Source organism: Heloderma suspectum, chromosome 2 (genome assembly GCF_057233095.1).
Source record: "Heloderma suspectum isolate Gila_16-S chromosome 2, 16-S_ref, whole genome shotgun sequence".
NCBI classification, from domain to species: Eukaryota; Metazoa; Chordata; class Lepidosauria; order Squamata; family Helodermatidae; genus Heloderma; species Heloderma suspectum.
In genome coordinates, this window is record NC_139459.1 from 136498547 (window position 1) to 136523954 (window position 25408).

Genomic DNA, 25408 nt, shown 5'->3' on the forward strand with positions numbered 1-25408 from the left:
TTTCCAGGTGGGGGTGGGAGTGAATGTCATCTGACTGGCAGGGGCTGCTCAGCCTATAGGAGAGGCTTCCCCCTCCCCCAGGCTCTTCCCCCTTTCTCTTTTCCCCTGAAGCTCCAGTAAAAGGTAAAGGTGTCCCCAACCAATCGTGTCCGACTCTAGGGTGCGGTGCTCATCCCCGTTTCTAACCCGAAGAGTCAGCGCTGTCCGAAGACGCTTCCGTGGTCATGTGGCCGGCATGACTGAACACCGAGGTGCACGGAACACTGTTACCTTTCCCGCCGAGGCGGTACCTATTTATCTACTTGCAATTTCTTGCTTTCGAACTGCTAGGTTGGCAGAAGCTGGGACTGAAGACAGGAGCTCACTCCGCCACGCAGCACTCGGGTCTCGAACTGCTGTCCTGCCGACCTTTCAGAAACTCCAGATGCACCTGCATTTCAGGAACAAGCCTCACTGACCACAATGGGAGTTACTTCTGAGTAGACACACATATGTTTGTGCTGGGAAATGGGAAACACTTTTTGTCTCAATAAAAATCACTCCTCCTCTCTCTCCCCTCCCTGCACCTGCATTAAGTACTTTCTTAGAGCGACAATAATTAAAAGAACAGAGTGTTCTCCCTGCTGAACAACTTGTTCTCTCTCTATCCCCCAACCCGCCCCACGCATTACTTACTTGGTTAAATAATCAGTAGAGGGGGGAACACCATGTTCTAGCTGCCATGCTGGATCAATCGAAGCTTCAACATTAAGGCTTCTAAATGACTTATTTTGATTCACGGGAATCTCGGCGACTCCCTGGAGTGCACATTTTGGGGACAAGCTTCATTGAGCACAATGGGAGCTACTTCGGAGTAGACACATAGATGCTTGTGCTGGGAAAGATGGGGGCAGGGAGGACTCTGCCCTCTTTCTAACCTGATGCTGCGCAGGATCCCTATAACAAAGTTGTGGCTGCTGGATGGCTGCGACATCATATATCCCGCACGACCTCCAAATGCAGCCAGCTCGGAGTAAATCGTTCCTGGAGACACCCCCCAGGTTTCCCACAGCCACCTTCAACAACTACATTTATGGCACCGCATCCTTTAAAGCAAGCATGTTATTTCATGGCATGTGTCAGTCTACCGGTGACTCCCGACACAGGAGACAATCTTTTGCTGAAAAAATTCTGCAGACTTTTTTCTTTATCCCCTGAAGAAGGCCTGAAACAAGAAACAAGGCCAAAACACTTTGGGCTTCTTATAATAAATTCTATCTTGCATGCTGAGAGCCCGTTTCTCTTCTTTGTGATCTACTTTGGATGCTCACCTCCTTCTGTTTTCATGGGCACACATAGCTTAGTTACATCCCGTTTGGACTACTGTAATGCGTTCTACATGGGGCCGCCTTCAAAAACTGTTCAGAAACTTAAGCTGGTCCAGAATGCTGCTGCCAGATGGTTAACCAGGGCTGGTTACAGGAAACATGTGACTCCCTTGTTACAATAGCTTCACTGGCTACCGGGCAGTCTGTTTCTGGGCAGAATTCAAAGTGCTGGTTATAAACTATATATTCTCCCATATGTGCATGTCTGGTTCTTAAGGCCCTCTGGAGAAGCCTTTCTTTCGAGACTGCCACCTTCTGAGGTGCATTTGGTAGCAATATGGAAGAAGGCCTTCTTGGTGACCGCTCCCTGGCTGTGGAACTCCCTGCCGAGGGAACTTAAGTTTGCTCCCACTCTGCTCTTCTTCCACCAGCAGGCAAAATCCACTTTATTCAAGTGGGCCTTTGGTGTGTAAGCAGGTCTGCTGGGTTGTAGGCTGTTTTTACTCTGTTGTTGTTGTGCTTTTAATTGTGCTTAATGTATTGTTTTATTATAGTTTTTATCAAATTTTGTTAGTGATTGTAAGCCACCTTGAATACCATTTTTGTTAGAAAGGCGGGTTACAAGTCAAATAAATAAATAATTTTAATTTTAATGTTCCATACCAAAAGCCCAAAGCTTTCAGCCTGCAAGTGAAACTGTGCTTCTGCTTCAGCACTCAGAGGAATTTCCTGAAAACCTCAAAGGCATAAGTGCCCCCTAATTAGAAAACACAAATCATATATACTAAACATTATGTGACCTGGGGTAAAATATATGTATTATTTTAATTTTTAAAAATACTTTTGCAAATGATGGCAAAATATAAAAGAAATGCAACACTTGATTGATGTGATGATGAAAGCTTCTTTATTGTCCCAGCAAGATATGAAATATCCAATATGTAGAGTTTGAGCAAGCTTCAAAAAGATTAATGTTGCAAAAAAGGTGTTAAAACAGAGGGGGGAAATGCCAAATTGTGCCTGCATTAAAAGATTCCACAACTCTTTTCATTCTGAAATTACTTTGGCAAGTAATTTTGTGGATCAAAGCTGCATTCCACATATGTTCCTCTATTAATGAGGTGCTTGGAGTATAATTACTCATACCTTTTTCCTCTACTAACAGCTGAGCGGAAGCGTTCTCTAGGCAAAGACTAGCATCCCCTTTGTCTGAAGTGCTACCACTGCAAACGGCAGCTCAGTTCCGGCCAGCACGCCAAGGTAGGGGACAAACCATCGCCCCCATCTGTCTGCTTCCGTAACTTCTTACACCCTGACAGCAATCTGTCTTTCCTGATGGAGGACACCGCTTTCAATGGCCTGCCTGGGATCCGGTTGCCAGACACCCAAGGCTGCTTAGAAGTGCTTTAATGCGATGGCTGGAAAGAGGAGGAGGAGGAACTGATAGGAGTACACACAGGTTACAGCTGCCTTGAAACTAGTAAAATCAATGCTGTCACAATGAAGGTGTGTGTGTGTGTGTAGAGGGAAGATCTGAATACTGCAAAGACCCCAAGTTTGTGTGTGCATGTGTGCACACTTGCATCTCTATATACAGAGCCATGATGCATTCCAGCCCAGGGTCTCTATCAATTTTGGGCCGGCCACAGAGAATCAAGGTGGCGGGTGAATTTTATCCTCTTCTGCACTTTTATAGGAGTCACTCAGGAACACCATAGGGGTGGAGTTGATGTTTGCCCCTTGTCCCCTTCCTCTAGTGCAAAGGTGCAGAACTTCAGGCCTGGGGGCCAGATCTCACGAGGGGCAATATCTCAGTGTGATAGAGCACCTGCTTGGCATGCAGAAGGTCCCAGATTCGATCCCCGGCTTCTCCAGGTTGGGCGAGGAAAGAATCCTGCCTGAAACCCTGGAGAGCCGCTGCCAGTCAGCGTCGACAATCCTGGGCTATGTGGACCAATGCTCTGACTCAATATAAGGCAGCTTCCTATGTTTCTATGTTCTTAGCCCTCCTAGGGCCCCAATCCAGCCCCCAGATGTCCCCCCCATCCCTCCTTTCCCTCAGCCACCAATCCTTTGGTGGTTTCCTGGCTTTTGCGCAGTTTTTCCCCCATTCTAAAAGGCTGAAATGCCTCTCCTCAGGTCTGCTCACTGGCAGTACGAGTTATGAGCTAAAATATGCTGGTATTTTGGCCCCACCCCTTTGGCCGGTGGCCCCACCTCTTTAGCCTTTGGCCCCACCCATCACTGGAATGTGGAGGCCCCCAAGACCTACGAGAAATGGAATTTAGCCTGTGGGCTGAAGGAGATTCCACACCATTGCTCGAGTAGCTCGATGAGGATCAAGCATTGCTCCCTCTTCAGTGTGTCCCAGATTGCATCTGGTCGACTTTGCCTCATGGAATTCAACAAGAGCTATTGAGAACTGAAGCAGCCCCCATCTGCCTAGCCCCACCTCTTCATTTGAATGGCTCCGCCCCAGACGCATGTGTCTTAATGATGCCAGAGTGTGATGCTGAGTTGTGACAGAACGCTTTTACGTATGCAGAAGCTAGCTGAAGGCTCGCCAAGTCTGACTGGCAGAGGATGAGTTAGGAATAGAGAGTGCCAGTTCCTTAGCAAGCGCCTTTGTCTTAAGAAATCACCCCAGCAGATTCCAAGAGGATGCTGTGGGCACTGAGAAAAGCTGAAAACCCATAGCATTGGCTACAGCAGCAGTGAACGAAAAGCGTAGATGGACTGAATTCAGATGGCTTGGTGCCTGCAAGATTGGCTTTTACAGCACTTAAATCCTTAACATCTACGATTTAAATTATCCTGCTGGGATGGAGGCATAGTAATTGCAGTTGATCCAAGCAGGTGATAATATTATGTAGCTTTCAATGGAGCTAAGTTGGAGGCATCCGTGTAGAAATTTTTGTTCAGCAATAAAAAGATTATCCCCATCACTTCAAGTCAGGAAAGAGCCCAGAAACTTTATTATTCTGTTTCAGGAAGGGGAACTGTGAAGTGCTGGCTTCTTGTGTCGGATAATGGGAAAGGAGAATCAATTCCAATATGCTTCTTTCAAAGGAAACTCAAAGCAAGAGAATTCAGTTTTCCAACACTATAAAGTGGTTTCCCTAAGAATGTCTGATCCAGTTTGCAGCATTAAATCACGTTTTATTCGTGGGTCGTATGAAAAATTCATAGTATATGGAACAGCCCTAATACTTGCACAACACGTGGTGCAACAAAGGGGTGGGGGGAAATGCTAACATTTCAGTCACATTTGAAATTCTTGGGGGGAATCAAACTACACTGACTGAGCATAAAAATGTACCACTGGAGGACCATTTCCCGAGATTTACCAATTACAGTACCACCACCAATTTCTTTTCTACCCCAGAGAACTAGGGGTATATTTAAGAATATTTCCCTAGTATGTCTGATCTAAGTGGCACAAGTCTGTTTAGGAAGGTGTGAAGGTGCACAAAAGGCATTAAATGATTCTCTTTAGTACAGGCTTTTATTACAGTATATATTTATACAGGTAGTCTGGGATTTGGTAAGCAATGGGTGGGATTTCAGAGACACCCATGCAGGCACCTAAGGAGTGTTTATGCATGCACTGGACTTAGCTGATTTTGCTTCAGCTGCAGCCCTTTGTACTGTCTTGGTTGCTGCACTGGAGCATTCCCCGTGAGTTACTCTAGGGAAATTGCTCCTCTGAAGGTGCTATTTGCAGAGGGAGAAAATCCTCCACCCCAGCTTCTATTATCCTGATAATTATTGCACACACAGAGACCTGGTTTGCACGATTGCAGGGTGGTTAATAAGCCCCATTGGCTAGTTACTTCCCCTGTGCATGCTGGTTGCGTGCCACCCGATTTACAGAATTATCCTCACTGGGCGTGGCTTGTGATGACATCCAAACCCAGCAAGGGTGGCTGGCTGGGGTGGTTAACAAACCACCCAGAACCCTACAACAGACCATGGGTTCTGTATGATTTGTTAACCACCTCAACAACCCACCTTGCTGAGTTTGGATATCACGACAAGTCTGCCTGTCAAGGGTAGTTATGTAAACCGGGCCAGCACTCAACCAGCATGTGCAGGTGGTTAGCAAGCTTTGTTGTTCAGTTGTGTCCGACTCTTCGTGACCCCATGGACCATAGCACGCCAGGCCTTCCTGTCCTGCGCTCTCTCCTGGAGTGTGCTCAAGTCCATATTCATTGCATCGGTGATGCTATCTAGCCATCTCATCCTCTGCCGTCCCCTTCTCCTTTTGCCTTCAATCTTTCCCAGCATCAGGGTCTTTTCCAGGGAGTTTTCTCTTTGCATTAGGTGGCCAAAATATTGGAGCTTCAGCTTCAGTATCTGTCCTTCCAATGAGCACTCAGGGTTGATTTCCTTTAGGGTTGACTGATTTGACCTCCTTGCAGTCCAGAGGACTCGTAAGAGTCTTCTCCAGCACCACAGTTCGAAAGCATCAATTCTTCGGTGCTCAGCCTTCCTTATAGTCCAGCTCTCACAGCCATACATTGCTACTGGGAAAACCATAGCTTTGATTATACGAACCTTTGTCGGCAAGGTGATGTCTCTGCTTCTTACTATGCTGTCTAGGTTTGCCATAGCTTTCCTCCCCAGGAGCAAGCGTCTTTTAATTTCATGGCTACAGTCACCATCTGCGGTGATCTTGGAGCCCAAGAAAATAAAATCTGTCACTGCTTCCATTTTTTCCCCTTCTATATGCCAGGAAGTGATGGGGCCAGATGCCATGATCTTCATTTTTTTAATGTTGAGTTTCAAACCAGCTTTTGCACTCTCCTCTTTCACCCTCAACAAGAGGCTCTTCAGATCGTCTTCGCTTTCTGCCATTAGGGTGGTATTGTCTGCATATCTGAGGTTGTTGATAATTCTCCCGGCAATCTTAATTCCGACCTGTGATTCATCCAACCCGGTGTTTCTCATGATGTACTCTGCATATAAGTTAAATAAGCAGGGCGACAGTATGCAGCCTTGTCGTACTCCTTTCCCAATTTTGGAGTACCCCGCTTGTACTTCCGGTAGTTCTCAGTTCACATACTGCTGAAGCCTAGCTTGTAGGATTTTGAGCATAACCTTGCTGGCATGTGAAATGAGCGCAATTGTACGGTAGTTTGAACACTCTTTGGCGTTGCCCTTCTTTGGAATTGGAATGTAAACTGACCCTTTCCAGTCTTGTGGCCATTGTTGAGTGTTCCAAATTTGTTGGCATACTGAGTGCAGCACTTTAACAGCATCATCTTTTAGGATCTTAAATAGCTCAGCTGGAATACTGTCATCTCCGCTAGCTTTGTTGTTAGTAATGCTTCCTAAGGCCCACTTGACTTCACTCTCTAGGATGTCTGGCTCAAGTTCAGTGACCACACTATCATGGCTATCAGGGACATTAAGATCTTTCCTGTATAGTTCTTCCATGTATTCTTTCCACCTCTTCTTAATCTCATCTGCTTCTGTTAGGTCCCTGCCTTCTTGGTCCTTTATCATGACCGTCTTTACACAAAACATTCCCTTGATATCTCCGATTTTCTTGAAGAGATCTTTAGTCTTTCCCATTCTATTGTTTTCCTCGATTTCTTTGCATTGTTCATTTAAGAAGGCCTTCTTGTCTCTCCTTGCTATTCTCTGGAAATCTGCATTCAGTTGGGTATATCTTCCTCTTTCTCCCTTGCTTTTCACTTCCCTTCTTTCCTCAGCTACTTGTAAAGCCTCATCAGACAGCCACTTTGCTTTCTTGCATTTCTTTTTCTTTGGGATGGATTTCGTTGCTGCCTCCTGAACAATGTTACGGACCTCCGTCCATAGTTCCTCAGGCACTCTGTCTATCAGGTCTAATCCCTGAAATCTATTCCTCACCTCCACTGTATATTCATAAGGGATATGATTTATGTCATACCTGAATGGTTTAGTGGTTTTCCCTACGTTCTTCAATTTAAGCCGAAATTTTGCGATAAGAAGCTCATGATCTGAGCCACAGTCAACTCCAGGTCTTGTTTTTACTGACTGTATAGAGCTTGTCCATCTTTGGCTGCAAAGGACATAATCAATCGGATTTCGATATTGACCATCTGGTGATGTCCATGTGTAGAGTCGCCTCTTGTGCTGCTGGAAAAGAGTGTTTGCTATGATCAGCGTGTTCTCTTGGCAAAACTCTGTTAGCCTTTGTCCTGCTTCATTTTGTACACCAAGGCCATGCTTGCCTGTTATCCTGGTTATTTCTTGACTTCCTACTTTAGCATTCCAATTCCCTATGATGAAAAGGACATCTTTTTTTTGGTGTTAGTTCTAGAAGGTGTTGTAGGTCTTCATAGAACCGATCAACCTCACCTTCTTCGGCCTCAGTGGTTGGGGCACAGACTTGAATTACTGTGATGTTGAATGGTTTGCCTTGGATTCGTATTGAAATCATTCTATCGTTTTTGAGATTGTACCCCAGTACTGCTTTTCCCACCCTTTTGTTGACTATGAGTGCTACTCCATTTCTTCTAAAGGATTCTTGCCCACAGTAGTAGATATGATGGTCACCTGAATTAAATTCGCCCATGCTTGTCCATTTTAGTTCGCTGATTCCCAAGATGTCGATGTTCAATCTTGCCATCTCATGTTTGACCACCTCCAGCTTACCTTGATTCATTGATCTGACATTCCAGGTTCCTAAACAATATTGTTCTTTACAGCATCGGACTTTCTTTTCACCACCAGACACATCCACAGCTGAGTGTCGTTTCGGCTTTGGCCCAGCCGCTTAACTCTTTCTGGCGCTAATTGAAAATTGCTCTTCCCCAGTATTTATATTGGACACCTTCCGACCTGAGGGTCTCATCTTCCGGCGTCATATCTTTTAGCCTTGTGATACGTTCCATGGGTTTTTCTTGGCAAGAATACTGGAGTGGGTTGCCATTTCCTTCTCCAGTGGACCACATTTTGCCAGAACTCTCCACCATGACCTGTCCATCTTGGGTGGCCCTGTATGGCATAGCTTATGGTTTCACTGAGTTACGCAAGCCCCTTTGCCACAACAAGGGAGTGATCCATGAAGGAGGTTAGCAAGCTACCATGACTTATTAACCACCCTTGAGTTGTGCAAACTGGCCCACACACACCAGTGGATGCTATTTGCATTATTTTTTAAAGTGCATGTTAAATTCAAGGATGGCATTTAACAGCATGTCTAGTCTGGCCCTTGGGAGTGGGGCTGGGGGAAAATTCTGCTTGAAGCCCTGGAAAGCTGCTGTGCATCAGAGTAGAGAATAGCTGGCAATGGATGTTCTGAACTGGTCTAATGTAGCTTCATATCCTCATATGGAATAATATAGATATGATCAAATTAACAGAAGCACAGTTTCGAGAAACAGAGTTATTTTATTAACTTCTAGAACAAGCAGAGGTCTGTTTGGAAGGGCTAGGCAATATATCTTTGTAAGCTGATTATCTGTTGCTTTCTGATGCTCTTTCATCTTTAGAGCCTATACAACTTCCCAAAAACAAATACATAAGCTATTATTTGCTGGAGCCTGTACACAAGCACATATGTACATATGCAGCACCATGGAAGGCTTAGAAGACACACCAGTCAGGAAGCTGGTCAAGAACCTTATTGTCTCTCCTAAACAAGAACAGAACAGCAACAGGAAACTCCTGACTCCATCCAGATACAATTAAGTCCAGTGCCATCTAGTGACTAAACTGTGTACTTACACGATCCATGCATGCAGGACTTTGATTTTTTTCTTTTGGTAACAGACCTCAAACCCACTCAACCAGCTAGACTTTATGGAGGATGTGTCAACCAGTATCTCCTTCTCACAAGTCCCCAATCATGGCTAAACCTCAAATTATTTCTAGGCCGCCTTTTAGGGTAGCGTCTTCCCTTCAAGGCAGCTTCTAGTGAAAGAAGATGCGTAATGCCTGCCGTGGTCTGCTTCATTGGCTATAAGCTAGGCCTCAGTCTGCACCATCCTCACTGTATAAATTAAGCACTGTATCCTACCAATGCAATGGCACTTAGCCTGGCAGAGCACACAGGTCAGGCTCCCCAATGCATTTCAGCTTTGGAGAACAGGCTGCTCAGGCCTGTATGGGCAGCAGTGCTTTGACAATGGGTGTGCCCAAGAGCACTTCTGCTGTCAGCATTGGCTACGCTAAGTACACAGCAAACCATTCTTCTAATAGAAAAGGGGTGGGGTGAATGTATAAAACAAAGCTAACCACAGCTATGACATCTCAAGTGAAGGCTGTGTGAGCTTCCCACATTCCATTCCCTACTACGTTCTCTGCTTTCATCCCATTCTCCTGTATAACGGCCATGTGTTCTACTCTGCATGATCACACCCACAACTTTGCCAGAACTTAAATCCCATTAACAAGAACATTTGGGGGTGGTATAATGACATGCCTCCTCTATCCCCATATTGAAATGGCTTTAGACTCAAGGTGTGTTTTGAGAGATGGGGATGTGGGGAAAAAGTTAATAATAATAAAAGGTAGGGACCTGTCTCTCCTACTTATTGATTGTTAAAAGAGCTCTACTGTATGCACCTGGTGCCTACACTATAAATAATGTTCTATTAGCGCCTGGTTTAAGGATAATAGTCAGGCTTCAAGAGGAAATAACCTGGCGGGATTTAAAACATCCTGAGGTAGCAAGGGACAATCCAAACTTTCAAGCATCCTTCAGCAGGAATATGAATTGTTGAAAGGAGATGGGTGAAACTTATTTATTATGTTTTTCAATGCATATTCAGTTTATATGTGTATCTGTATATCTATCCATATGTAACATTTTCCATTAAATCCCTCCATGTCCTTGCCATATGCTTCAAAAAAGCCTCAGGGTAGTGAACAACTATTTAAAAGACTGAAATCCAATCAGTGTAATACAATGAAATAAATTAAAAATTAAAATAAAACAGCATAAATAACAATTATAAATCCATGTTAGCAGTTTCAAATACACCATCACTTAGGATGCAATCCAATGCAGGTTTGGACAGAAAAAAGTCCTGCAAATCCCAGTAAATCCCGTGCTGGGAGTTGTGGGACTTTTTTCTACCTAAACCTGCATAGGATTGTGCCCTTAGAGCATAGTCTTTTGGTGCCTGAGACAGCGTCCCATGGGCCATAGCATTTTCCTATGGACTGCACTCCCCTTAGAAGGAAGCCTCCAATCTCAGAGGCTTCCAAGTATCCCAGGCCGTACCGAACTGCTGCCAGCAGTTTGGGAGGAGCAACAGAGGCACCTTTCACCTCTCCGTCCTCCCTTCCCGCCCACCCCCAGATGGGCCTCTAAGCCCTTCCCCCTGGAGGAACCCCAAGAAGCTGTGAGGGCCAAACTGTAGTGCCCCGTGGGCAGGATTAGGCTCATGGGCCGCAGGTTCTGCACCCCTGTTTTAAAATAATATTTTTAAATGTGTTTTATTATTGGGGTTGTTAATCACTAGTTGCATTGTTTTTGCTTTTATTGTGTGTGTCTCCCTGAGAGCTTCAGCTATAGGGTGACTCATAAATTGAACAAATAAATAAATATACACCTTTGTCCAGCAAATTCCAGGCTCAGACTATTTAACCATTTCCCATTAGCATTCAAATAGTAAAAACTTCCTTTTAGCCCAGGTGGGATGTGACATAAATTCCAGTGGCTCCGAGTAGCCAGTGCCCATCAGTAGCCATGAGCAGGATCCTGCTGGCTAACATCAGGTGCCCAGCAGGGGCAGCAGCTTTCATGTCATGCCTGTGTCTAACACAACAGCTTGCATGCCATTAGTGAGGAATGAATGCCCTTAGCAAATGTGCAACAATTGACCCTTTTATGTTCTATTTCCATAGTATGATGACAAGCCCTACTGCACCTATTGCTATCTTCAGTGCTTTGGACCAAGAGGTAAACTCCTATTCCACAACCCAGTTGCTCTGCAATAGCAGAGGTCTGTTTGGGAGGCGGGAAGGGTGGGTGGGGAATCACGATCTCCAATTGACCAGGCATGTCAGAGAAATCCACAATGGAATCAAATGAGTTCAGATTTCTATGACTCCGACCCATGGATTCCATAATGGACCAGCTTTTCCCAATTCTGTCATGGATTCTGCCGACTTGTGGACTGTTTTTTTTTTTAATTCTCTGGAATGTTATGCAAATTAAGTAATAGAAAAATACATATTTTTTTAAAAAAAACACCAGCTGAAAATGCGAATTTCCCCCACAGGCTAAAGCATGCAAATGTGCATTTGGGGGGGATTTGAGCATTTTCACAAGCGCAAATTTGCACAAATGTGAATTTGCGCAAATTTGGGAAATGGGAAAATCCAATTCTGTCAATGAGTGGACAACGGAACAAAAGGCACTTAACAATCCGCGAAATGCAAATGGAACAGATTTTACAAAATCTATACATCCCTATGATTCACAAATAGTTTTTAACAGATGTTGTAATGTTTGCTGATGCAAACAAGAGACTTGAGCATGCAACAAAGGGATTGTTCTTGAATTGTGGCGTTCTTACCGTTATATTGCAAAGCGTCCATTGCTCTAGGCTGGGAGTGGGCAGATGTCAGGTTTGTGGGATCGACCTGCTGTTGGTCCTTTCCTTGCTAATGCCAAATGTGCAGTTGTAAGGGGGGGATAGTCAGCAAATGTATTCCTGCTCCCCCTGCCCCTTCACATATTCACTGAACAAAACAGGGAGGTTGCATGATGCTTGTCAATGCGCCATAGAACTAGCTGCATGCAGTGGGACAGCTAGGGTTGGGCCTGGGGCTGAAGCCCAGGGCCCCACAGGTGAGCCCCCCCCCCCAATGACCACCCAGAGAGCAGTAGGTGATAGGGCAGCGGCAAACAGGCGGAGTGTCTTTTCTTTCATCTTATTTTTCTAAACATTTAATATTCGGGGGCAGCCAGGTACATAGTTAGAGATGCTAATTTTATTATTTTTACTTATTTATTTATTTATTGCATTTATACCCCGCCTTTCTCCCTCTCGCAAGGAACTCAAGGCGGCTTACATTATCCTCCTCCTCACCGTTGTATCCTCACAACAACCCTGTGAGGTAGGTTGGGCTGAGAGTCTGTGACTGGCCCAAAGTCACCCAGTGAGCTTCCATGGCCAAGTGGGGACTAGAACCTGGATCTCCCGGCTCCCAGTCCGTCACTCTCACCACTACACTACACTGGCACTACACTTATAGAAATATGTTATCCTTTCCTACAACAAAATGATACTTATTCCCAAGTAAATATGTTCAGCATCATGCAACCTCCCTGATTCAGAGCAGCAGAAGCAAACTGTATTTATTCCTATAATCATGTTGGTACTATGATTTAAGTGAGTTTAAAATGTGAAACTCCACATGCTCAGAGAATTTCTTTCCTTTTTAATCAGGCTTTGCAAGGAGTTTTTGTTTGTTTGCGGGTGTTTTTGCTCTAATTCATCAGGAATGTAGAAGCAATTGTAAAGCATGGTGTGGGGAGGGGAGAGAAGGGGAGAGAAGAGAAGAGAAATGTTAGTTGCATGCTTCACAACTGAAGAAGTACACATGGCCATCTAAAGCACCCCCCACCCCTACCTTGAGAATAAGGCCATTAAGTTCAGGGTCTAAATTTATCTGGCTGCAAGCATTGGCATGTTGGCAATGGCGTGGGCTGATGCAGACGGCCAGGTCGCCACAGTTGTATCATCAGCCGTAACTCCACTGGCTGCAGGGGTGTTTTCTTGAGAGGTCAGCCGTTCAATACATTGCAGACATTCGGAGCACTCCCCCCCCCATTGTTATCATTCTTCATTCCTTCTTGCGTCAATGGAAGTTAAATCCACAGAAGCAAGGAAAAAACTCTTGGTTTTCCTTACTTCTGCCTGGCCAGAAGCCAGCCAGCCTTCTGTGCATGGCATCTGGCATAAAGGGGTGAGAAAAGGTGAAAATGAAGGAGCCGCTAATTCCCACTCCTTCATACTCTCTGGGCCTGCCACTTAGCCAGCAAGCCCTTTCTTAGCTCCGGCCAAATGGAACATAATACCGTATGTTGCTCTCCAATTATGCTGGCAGGAGAGCCCAGCCATCTCTCAGGAGGAAAGCGGGGGGGGGGGGAGAGGTCTAGAGCAACACCTTCTACTGCTCAGTGTCCATCTTGTGGGAAAACACATGCCCTCCAATGGCCCAGTGGATAAATCATTATGTATGTAGCATGCAGATTTTAAACTATGATAAATCCTGTTATGAACATAGTCCTGGCTTTTTGCAAAGGATGGAATTTGGCGTTTGATTATTTAGAATACAGTGGAATTAAAGGAATAACCATGGAGAGAGGTCTGGAGTAAATTTTGTTTCATTTCTTTATTTAAAGCATTTTTACCCCACTCTTTGCCAAAAAGGATCCCAGAGAGATTTAGAAGTATCAACAGTATTTTATCATAGTAAACTACACTTAACTTGGGAAGTGTAGTCCTCTGGGTTACTGTTATTGTGTTTATTGTTATTGGCCTGCAGAATTAGGTCCTTATGTTCTGCCATTCTAGCTTTCTAAACTGGCAAATGACATTTTTGAATACTTGGATTAGCATGCACTCTCTTAATCCCTGGCCTTAATTCCTGGTCAAGGCTTGTTTATTTAAATATTAAAGCCTGCCTCTCAGGAGTGATTTCTGATCAACTGAAGTTATCTGTGTTCATTTCAGAGATTTTTGTTCAGGGTCATTATCCTAAATTAAGAACCCTTGTTTAAACAAGAATGAAGCCTTCTTGGGGACTTTGCTCAGGTCCATTTGTTTCCAGTTTTGATTCATTGTGTTCTTGCAATGAGTTCTGAACTTCACCTTGCAAACATCAGTTGTCCTTAATTTAGTATTGTACTTAGGATGCTTCCAGACAAGTGCTTTTATAGTCCCATCACCCTGCCTTCATCCATGGAATTTTATTGCAGGTCCAGATTATGTTTTCTTCCACTCGTAGCCCGCCCATGTTTTCCCACCGCTTCTTCCGTCTCTTTCCTTTCTACAAAAAACCCAAAAAGACAGAACACCTTCTTGACTGTTATCGCTAGGAACCCTCCATTTGGAGACACCCTTATATACTGCTGGGGGTAGAACAGTAAATGTCCTTCCTCAAAACTCCGTTTTTCCAGGATGCCTTTAAATCACTCCCTGAGTCCCTACACCTTATTGTTGTAACTAAGTAAATAAATGTGTGAAAGAATCACATATTCTTTCCCTGCTTCCCTTTGCCTCCTTTTCCATCTCTGTTGTTTCCCAGTGTCAGTTTTAGATGGTATGCCTCTTGGGGTGGGGACCTGTCAAACCACGTGTATAGATGGGTCTACAACAACAACAGCAACAACATACTATTCAGCAGATATGGAGAGGCTTTTCTAGTGGGCTTTCCAGAGGCACAGCTAAAGATGAAGTGTTGTTACACCATAAATCTACTAGGAACCTCCCACTATTTATTTGCTGTACCAATGGAATGCCTCTCCAGAAATAATGAATTGTGCATATGGCTCCTCAGTCCTCTTGCCCTCATCCCTCCCTCACTATTTAGCAGCCGTATTTCTATCTCTGAAATGTCTTCCTCTCCTTCTCTTTCTTCCCCTTTCCTGTTGCACCCGTCCCCCTTCCCTTGTGCCAGCTTTCCCTAACCTGGGGTCCTCCATATGTGTTGGTTTGTAACTCCCAGCTGGCAGGGGGATGCTGGGAGTTGTAGTTCAACACATCTAGAGGGCAACAGGTTGGAGAAGGCTTCCTTGTGGTATTGACTTCTAGATTCTAAGCTTTGTGCAGGGGTTGTTCTTTTGATGTAATTATCGCACACCACCTAGCAACTGAGACACTTCATACATCATCACCGTTATCATTGTGGTGCCACGGGGGGCAGATTGTGCCACACAGCACATGGGACCTTAAGACATACCCACGCTGGTCTGTGAATCATTAATAATGATTATTAGGCACCAATAATGATGATGAAAGCAATTAATATTTATTTATGCTGCACATTTCAAGTCTTCAAAGTGCTTCATAGACACTTGATCAGAAATCCTTATAACAAACCTGTGAAATGATTCTGCCAACATTGTCGATGAGGAGTTGGTGGTTTGCCTCAGATGGAAGAGATTATTATCTCTCATTATTAAGAGAGAGAAATCCGGTTTGCACGATCGCCACAGCCCACCATGGCTTATTCAAACCACGGTGGGTTGCAGTGCATGTTGGCAGCCATTTTGAATATTCAATCCGCGGCAGGCGGGCACCATGGCTTATCGTGTCATGCGAACCCGGTGAGGTGGCTTATGCGAGGGTTAAAACACCCTCAGATAACCCTACAACAGCCCATGGGTTATGCGAGGGTTGTTTAACCTTTGCATAAGCCACCCTCACCAGGTTTGCATGACATGATAAGCCACAGCACCAACCTGCCACAGCTTGAATATTCAAAAGGGTGGCCAGCATGCACCAGAACCCACCGTGGTCGGCTTCAGTGATCATGCAAACCCGGTCGGAGCATGGCTGCTACTGCTAAGAGATACAGATCTGCATCTCCTCTCCTCTCCCTGCAACATAAAGCAAACGAAACACCGATCAAATGAAAACTTGCAAAGCGAAGTCGTTGTATTGTGAGTTTCTCTGCTCCTCCTCCATTTTATTGGTTGCCATTTGGAGGGTGAGGAAAGTCACAATGCCATGACATTGCATGCATTTAATTTACTGAATGTTACCCAGGGAGGAGACATACTTTTGGCAACAGCCACTTACTGCCCCAAACATCGAGTTTCTGCCTTGGCGACTTTTGGTATGAGTATAGTGTGTAATGTTATCCAACATCAGCACAATCCCCCTGCTGTTCACTATAGGTGTATAAGCTGGGACTGGGTTACCCATCCACAGCTTATTTCAAACGATAGAAATAATATTGGAGCTTATGTTCATTTTGGTTTCTCGTCAGACTGAGAAGTTCAGCTGAGTCCAGGTTTTAATTGAATGATTTGGCAAGACTTCTGCAGAACTCTGAGCAGGCTTAATTTCCTGGCAAGAGGAATCTTTGATAAGGATTTCAAAGGAAGTGCTGCAGGTTAGGTTTCTGCACCATGTTTTACAGCATGAATCTGTGTTTTAATTACCCAACTTTTGAATGCTGAATGTGAGTTTCTCTTTATGGCTATATTTCCCCCCTCTCCTAACATTAACAAAAGTATATTTTAAAGGAACGAGACCTTCAACAAGCCGCTCATCATTTGGTGGATCTCCTTCTTCAAAGGTTCCAGCAGAAATCCGAAAGGCATCCTAGATACCATTCCTTCATTGTGCTGTGGAAGTAGCAATTCATAGAACTTTTTATAAATCTTTCAAAATAAATGTTATAACAATTTATAAATTTGTGTTCCAGATACACATTGTAACAATTTTAGTTGACAAAGGTCGCTTGTACATGACTGCTAATTCAGACGAATTCAGACAGCTTCTGAAACTGAGTTAATCCTACCACAGCAGCTGTTGAGAAACCTATTTTAGCATGTTATAGTTAGTGTTGGTGCAATGTATACATGTTGGAAAATGGGGAATATCCTTTTAATATGACTAAGAGATATGCCCATTTGGTATATGTTGATAATGTACAATAAAGCTCTGGTGAACATGGTCAGTTTTGTACTTTCATATCCTTTATCCAGCATCACATTAAGTAATTCACTGCCACAATAATCTTCAGATTTGCTACCAAAAGATGTAGTGATAGCCACCAACTTGGACAGCTTTAAAAGGGGAGTAGAGTCTAATCCTCCAATTTCACCCATTGGTACCCACAAAACTATTTTTCTCTGTTTTTTTAAATATATGTAAATGGATTTGTATATATCCATAGCAGTGAATACATATGAAATGCGTACAGCTTTCTAGTAATAATACATAGCCTTCAACAAAAGCAGATCAAATATCCAAATAAGTATCCCTTTGAAGGTGGCATCTATATGCCACCTGTTCAGATATTGAAAGCACTGAAAGCACTGTAAGATCTTCAATCCATTGCATTATAGGAGGTGAGTGTTTATCCTTCCAAAGTTGTAATATCAGTCTTTTAGCTGCCAAAAGGGTGCAGAGAATCCATTTACACTGACCATTTGTTAATTTCTATGAAGCAGGTAAATAATTTTAAAAAGTGTGTACATCAGCAAATATTAAAGGCTATTCCAGTACAAAATTTATCTGTGTAATAACCTCCCCCTGAAAAGAAGCAACTACTGGATATTGCCAGAACATATGTTTAAAAGAAGCAAAAGAAGAAGGTATTGCACCACCAGGAATTAGCCAAACTAGACACTCTCTTATTAAAGAGACGTTAGGTTTGCAGTAGACAGGAAAGAAAAGTTTTGCTGAATAAAATGCAGCCTAAGATCCATTGACACGACAGGTAGACTCCAAATGGCGATCCACTGATTAGGTTTTCTTGGTGGTGCCCACAGCAGTTTCTAAAATTCCCAAATGGGTCCATGGGTCCAAAACGCTTGGGGACCACTGGATTAGATAAATTCACGGAGGGCAAGGATATCAGTGGCCACTAGTCATAATGACTGTATATATTACCTTAAGTATCCCTCTGTTTGCTGGGGTACATGAGCAGGTGGATGCTATTGCAGTCACGTCCTGCTTGTGAGCTTCCCAAGGGCAGTTGGCTGGCCACTGTGGGAACAAAATGCTGGGTTAGATAGGCCTTTGGATACAGAATAGTATGAATTAACAATAAAGACTTTATGTCATCACATCTGGGTACCACAGCTATTTTCTACAGACTGACACACAACATATCCTGCAAATACTGGGGAAATGAATCACGATACTGTTCATTTGTTTCAGAGCCTTTCCAGATGCGGTTCTATGAAGACCTACAACACCTTCTAGAACTAACACCAAAAAAAGATGTCCTCTTCATCATAGGGGATTGGAATGCTAAAGTAGGAAGTCAAGAAATCACCGGGATAACAGGCAGGCATGGCCTTGGTGTACAAAATGAAGCAGGACAAAAGCTAATAGAGTTTTGCCAAGAGAACATGCTGATCATAGCAAACACTCTTTTCCAACAGCACAAGAGGCGACTCTACACATGGACATCACCAGATGGTCAATATCGAAATCAGATTGATTATGTCCTTTGCAGCCAAAGATGGAGAAGCTCCATACAGTCAGTAAAAACAAGACCTGGAGCTGACTGTGGCTCAGATCATGAGCTGCTTCTTGCAAAATTTCGGCTTAAATTGAAGAACGTCGGGAAAACCACTAAACCGTTCAGGTATGACCTAAATCATATCCCTGATGAATATACAGTGGAGGTGAGGAATAGATTTCAGGGATTAGACCTGATAGACAGAGTGCCTAAGGAACTATGGACGGAGGTCCGTAACATTGTTCAGGAGGCAGCAACGAAATCCATCCCAAAGAAAAAGAAATGCAAGAAAGCCAAGTGGCTGTCTGATGAGGCTTTACAAGTAGCTGAGGAAAGAAGGGAAACGAAAAGCAAGGGAGAAAGGGGAAGATACACCCAACTGAATGCAGAGTTCCAGAGAATAGCAAGGAGAGACAAGAAGGCCTTCTGAAATGAACAATGCAAAGAAATCGAGGAAAACAACAGAATGGGAAAGACTAGAGATCTCTTCAAGAAAATTGGAGATCTCAAGGGAACGTTTTGTGCAAAGACGGGCATGATAAAGGACAAAGAAGGCAGGGACCTAACAGAAGCAGATGAGATTAAGAAGAGGTGGCAAGAATACACAGAAGAACTATACAGGAAAGATCTGAATGTCCCTGATAGCCATGATTGTGCGCTCACTGAACTTGAGCCGGACATCCTAGAGAGTGAAGTCAAGTGGGCCTTAGGAAGCATTAGTAACAACAAAGCTAGCGGAGATGACAATATTCCAGCCGAGCTATTTAAAATCCTAAAAGATGATGCTGTTAAAGTGCTGCATTCAATATGTCAAGCAAATCTGGAACACTCAACAGTGGCCACAAGACTGGAAAAGGTCAGTTTACATTCCAATTCCAAAGAAGGGCAACGCCAAAGAATGTTCAAACTACCGCACCATTGCGCTCATTTCACATGCCAGCAAGGTGATGCTCAAAATCCTACAAGCTAGGCTTCAGCAGTATGCGAACCGAGAACTACCGGAAGTACAAGCTGGGTTTAGAAGAGGCAGAGGAACTAGAGATCAAATCGCCAACATTCGCTGCATCATGGAGAAAGCAAGAGAATTCCAGAAAAACGTCTATTTCTGCTTCATTGACTACGCTAAAGCCTTTGATTGTGTGGATCACAACAAACTGTGGCAAATTCTTAAAGTGATGGGAGTACCAGATCACCTTACCTGTCTCCTGAGAAACCTGTACGAGGGTCAAGAAGCAACAGTAAGAACCAGACATGGAACAACCGATTGGTTCAAAATTGGGAAAGGAGTACGACAAGGCTGCATATTGTCACCCTGCTTATTTAACTTATATGCAGAGTACATCATGAGAAATGCCGTGTTGGATGAATCAGAGGTCGGAATTAAGATTGCTGGGAGAATTATCAACAACCTCCGATATGCAGACGATACCACCCTAATGGCAGAAAGTGAAGAGGATCTCAAGAGCCTCTTGTTGAGGGTGAAAGAGGAGAGTGCAAAAGCTGGTTTGAAACTCAACATTAAAAAAACTAAGATCATGGCATCTGGCCCCATCACTTCCTGGCATATAGAAGGGGAAGAAATGGAAGCAGTGACAGATTTTACTTTCTTGGGCTCCAAGATCACCGCAGACGGTGACTGTAGCCATGAAATTAAAAGACGCTTGCTCCTGGGGAGGAAAGCTATGGCCAACCTAGACAGCATAGTAAGAAGCAGAGACATCACCTTGCTGACAAAGGTCCGTCTAATCAAAGCTATGGTTTTCCCAGTAGTAATGTATGGCTGTGAGAGCTGGACTATAAGGAAGGCTGAGCGCCGAAGAATTGATGCTTTCGAACTGAGTCCCCTGGACTGCAAGGAGGTCAAATCAGTCCATCCTAAAGGAAATCAACCCTGAGTGCTCATTGGAAGGACAGATACTGAAGCTGAAGCTCCAATATTTTGGCCACCTAATGCGAAGAGAAAACTCCCTGGAAAAGACCCTGATGCTGGGAAAGACTGAAGGCAAAAGGAGAAGGGGACGGCAGAGGATGAGATGGCTAGATAGCATCACGGATGCAATGAATATGAACTTGAGCACGCTCCGGGAGAGAGCGAAAGAAAGGAAGGCATGGCGTGCTATGGTCCATGGGGTCACGAAGAGTCGGACACGACTGAACGACTGAACAACAACAACAACTTTCCAGATGATTAACAAAACAGGAGTGATTCTCATGATTTGCATAAAATTTGCAGATGTTAATGTATATGCATAGATGTACATTTACAAATGACTATTACTCTTTAAATAGAAATACAGTACATCTCACCATAGTGCTGAAGGCTGTGATCAGTCTCCTCTCCAGGTGCTAACTGTTGATGGGCAATAGTTCTTATGGTCCTTTATCTTTAGATGTACCACTAGAATTGAACAGAACAGCCTTTCAAATAGAGGATGCCTTCAAATAGGGGACAGTCCTCTGTTTGCCCCTCAAAAAGAGGACACATGACCACCCTATATCTCCATTTTAAGTTTGTGAATGAACCTTCAGGTTATCGCATCATAAAAATATATTCTACTTTAGTAAAGTCAAGTTTCATAACTTCACAGTTGAGCTGTGTGATTTGGAATCGCAGGACCAATCAACTACTTTTAAAACCCCAAGAACAAAAGGCCCAAATAATGAATATCAAACTAATCATTTACTCAAGCGAGTAAATGGATCAGGTGACTGTAGTCTGAACTCTTCTGCTTTATGGGCACAGAGCCAATGCTGTGTTACATGGCAAATTCTGTAGAGATATGGAATTATAAGGCATTTTCTTCCTTGCTTGCAGAATAGTTTGCAAATCAGTGTATGTGGCCAAAGGAACATTTTCATTGCAGCAGGTAATATATACAGTGTTATCTGCAGAGCCTTGCCTTACTTATATGGTACAGACACACACTCCATAAATAGCTCAGCCAGACACACATACCAGCCTTCACAGCTCCTGTGAGAATGTTTAGCCCTTCTCTAGCTTGAGAAACCACGTGTGACTTTGAGAGTGTTTGTGGGAATTAGAAAAAGCAAACTTGCCCCCAGATTTTGGCTGTGATACAAATGCAAGATTTACTGAGCAATAAATAGCAGCAGCAGCAGCAACAAAACTGCATGCAACGTCTGAGGCCTTGGTGGGGACATGAAAGCAGCTTTCTCACTAGCAGCACCCAGACTGTGGAACTACCATGACTATCCCTCTGGAAATTCCCCCAAGAGAGGTTCAGTTTGCCCCACTTTCTCGAGTTTAAAGACGATGGCAAAGACTTAAAAAAAAATTCTGCTGTGCCTTTAATCCAGGGGTGTGCAACACATCCATGGTGGGCATCCTATACATCAGGGACCTATAGGCCCTTCGAGGCCTCATGACATCAGTGAGGATGCCCTCACTGACATCAGTCCCCCATTATTCCTTTCTACATGCTGGGAGGCATGAAGTCCCACGCCGCTCTCGACAAGGAGGAAAAGACCTGGCCAGAACTGGGAGGGGCAGCTGCCCGCTGGAGGAGCCCAAGGAGTTTCCATGGGCCAGGTGCTGAACCAGATTAGATAGGCTGGATGAGGGCCCTGAAATATGAGATTGTGCTGTAAGACATTATGTTTTGGGTTTACATATACCAACTTTTTTTTTAAGGGTGCAGTAATCAACCCACATTTCCAACAAGAATAAAATACTTCCTGCATTTTTTTAGAGTGATTGTTTTCAAACAGTATGCTAAGATACGCATTCTCAACCTGAGAATCAAAGTGCCAGGACTCTGTATGGGCACGGATGCACACTCTTGCTTTCCACATGGAATATGTCTGATGTGGCTTGATTGGTTGTGACTGATTGCCTATTTTGAACACTCACTGTTACTTCTGGCTGCCTGTGAAAGCCCCAGGATTTACAAAAACACTTTGTGGCTTCTCTCCTCTCCAGAAAACAAAAGGAAAAGCTTGCTTTGAAAACACAAATTGTTTGGCTTTGATTGTGTGCTTGGTTCCACCTGCTGCCCTCAGCCTTTTTACTCACATCCTTCCAAAATATTTGTCAGCAACGTAGACAATGACACAAAAAGAAAATTGCCTCCAAACCTACATGGAAGAGAAGCCATATCAAACTATGGAAATGACAAAGGAAGAGGCAATAGTGTTGTAGGGAGAGAAAGCCTCTTTGATAGAGAGCTTTTCTGCACAAGGCTGTTAATCCACTGCATCTACTTTCGGTTTCATTGCAGAACTGAGATCCAAGCATTACACGGAGTGTTTCCTTTCCTGCTTTTCTGTTCAATAACCTCTAGGTGGCACTGTGATATAGCAGAATAGCACAAATACACAAGTGGAAACGGCATTTTCTTTCGCTTTCAAAAATAATGCCCCATTTTCCCTGCTCAAAAAACCTGTGCTGTTTACAGACAGAAGCTAAACTGGACATCGTCTAAAGAACCCATAAAAAAGTGTGAGTAGGGAATGACAAGTACACAGTAAATGCCTCATGTAGAAAAGCTACATATATGTGTAGCAAAAATATTTTGCTTTGAAGCCATATATATTTAGCTTCAATGCAAAAGTGAGGACTTCCAGCTGCTCCCATCTTCTTTTCCCATGAACACCTCTAGGCCACACATAGGACTCAGATATATTCTTAGGAAATGAAGATGTCAGGTGGCTGCAGGCTGATGCTTTCTACTGCAGCCCACCCATTTTGTGGTAGTGCCCAGGACTGTTTCCCAAATTGCCAAATGTGCCCATGGGCCCCAAAAGGTTGCCTACCCCTGGTGTAAATCATTCTCCCTTAATCTGACTGCAGGGTGGAGCGATCAGACAACCACGTGGCCAACTGGAATGTAAACTCAATTTTCCAGGGTCATGTCTTACCATGTGAATTGGCCCTACAGCAGTCTTTGCAATATCCTTTTGCACTTCTTGTTCCCCATTTTTCTCTTTTTCTAGTCAGCCTTCCCATTTAACCAGATTTATATATCTGCACCTCTGATCATATGGCCTTCCTAAAAGAGACAATACTTATTTCTGAGATTTGGTTTTGGAGGTTTTCCTTGGCCGTATCTGAAGACTTAAAAGTACCCGCTGAGCTATGGACTGAGAGAGGTAAATACCAATAAGTGCTTACAAAATATTCGTAATAGGTTTTAAAATGGATCCTTTAAAGTAGTGAAAAAACGCTGTGAAATATTAAAGCTCCGTTGTTATCTCTTCTGTAACCATAATAGCTAAATTATGACACATAACTTGTGGGTGGGTGGGTGGAATTATTGAAAGCATTCTTCTAAGGTGCTATTCTTCAAGGAGAGAACCTATTAGGGTGACACAATAATTTTCTGCAGGTAATTTACTAGACTGATAAAATGATGTTAATTTATTTTATTATGGACTATATTTGGGGGTTAGCCAAGCCACAAAACAGGCTAGCAAGACAGTTAGCGGAGAATGAAAGAGCACTAACCATAAATAACAGCTTTTTACAAAATAGACAATAAGGTTATCACTGCTTTCCCCTACACAGCTGGAAGTTATATGGAAGGTACCTAGGACTGGTTCTCTGTTTCAGCTGAAATGGGAAGTTCTTCACATGCAACATAGGCTCATTGTCATTGCCTGTAACAGCAAACTGAGGTGGTGAATGCCAACAGAAAGGGAGCCAATACAAGGCCACTGAAAAACAAAGGAGAGGTATCAACATGCCCGGGGCAACCCTGAAGTTTGCAGAAGTACAGACAGAAATAATGTATAATGGGGCAAAAGAAAAAAGAAGCTCAGTGAGGACTGAGTGTGCTCACTAGCCATGAGTATAGGCTAGAAAAGAAAAATGGGGTGGGGGTTTTCCCTGCTTGGGGGAAATGCAGTGGAGGCTGGTGGCTCCGATGTCAGTGGGGCACTAAATCCGCTTTGGGTTTCAGTCAGAAACAGTCAACACTCTAAAAGAGCTATCCAAGGGGCTGAACCCATTTTGTGGATAGCGTTCAGCATCTTGGATAGTTCCTTTAGAGTGTCAACTGGTTCTGAATGAAACCCAGAGCGGATTCACCATCCCACTGACATTGGGGAAATGGCTGGCTGGTACCCTTAAACAGATCTCCTCTTAGGCACTCCCTGAGGAAATAAGATACACTGCAACATTTTATTGCCATTCTGTTTGTTTCCTGATAATACAGAAGTGGTCTACACATTAACGTCAAGCCAGGTGAGGCTGTCTCTTGTTAACAAGATCAAGTCACCCTGCAGTGAGGTGTGTCCCCTGCCCCCATTGCTCAGACCTTAAAATAAGCCTGACTTGGATGTTTTGGGATTGTTGCTTTTTTACAGGAGTCAGGGAATATCACCCGATTTGCTCTAGCCTATTGGGGAAGACGCTAACACACATGTGAGGGCAGGAAGCTTTTGTATGCGAGAATCAGCAAGGTGTATGCACATCCGTGTGCAGGCATGCCTGGGGTGCTTAATGCTTCTCCCTTGCAATGTCTCCCTGTATGTTTTTAGTTTTCTTCCCCCCCTCTGCCCCCCGTCCCACCCTGCGCTCTGCTCCAAGACTGGGCATAGCCTGGCTGAGCAAAGGACAGTCTCAGGGGCTTTGGCAGGGAAGAATTGCAGGTGTGGAAAGGGCTTAGCAAATCCCTCCTTCCACCATCACCCCTGCTTCTCCTCTAGCAAATGTCCCCTACCTTTGTATTACTTCAGCAAATGCAGTTTGGGGAACATCAGCTTGCCTAAGTAATATGTGGCTCTCCCTTGGGCCCTGTGATCCTCGCTCAGTCACTAGAGCAGGGATGGGCAACTTCAGGGGGCCCAGGGGGCGATGAGGGTCACATGTGCTAAAACAGCATTTGCACTGGTGGCCATAGTGAAAACAGTCCTCATGTCACTTGATCAAAGCCACATCTCTTCATGAGAGAGACGAGATTCTTATGCTTATTGTTCATCCCTTG

At 44.0% G+C, this 25408-nt stretch overlaps 1 protein-coding gene across 5 annotated transcripts in view; it reads left to right on the top strand.

Annotated features, from left to right (window-relative positions):
- LOC146352798 (uncharacterized) overlaps positions 1 to 16948 on the top strand; it is a 35584-nt gene extending 18636 nt beyond the window's left edge. For 2 of the 5 annotated variants that reach the window (XR_014787855.1, XM_084834894.1), the window contains exons 3-5: positions 2473 to 2567; positions 11154 to 11208; positions 16513 to 16948. Coding sequence is in view for 2 of the 5 variants with exons in the window: in XM_084834894.1 (XP_084691020.1) it covers positions 2473 to 2504 (32 nt within the window). In the remaining 3 variants the exon portion in view is untranslated. Of the gene's footprint in view, positions 1 to 2472; positions 2568 to 11153; positions 11209 to 16253; positions 16380 to 16512 lie in introns of all 5 variants that reach the window. The other 3 variants (XR_014787857.1, XR_014787856.1, XM_084834895.1) reach the window with 3 other exon arrangements.
- Positions 16949 to 25408: the final 8460 nt, after the last annotated feature.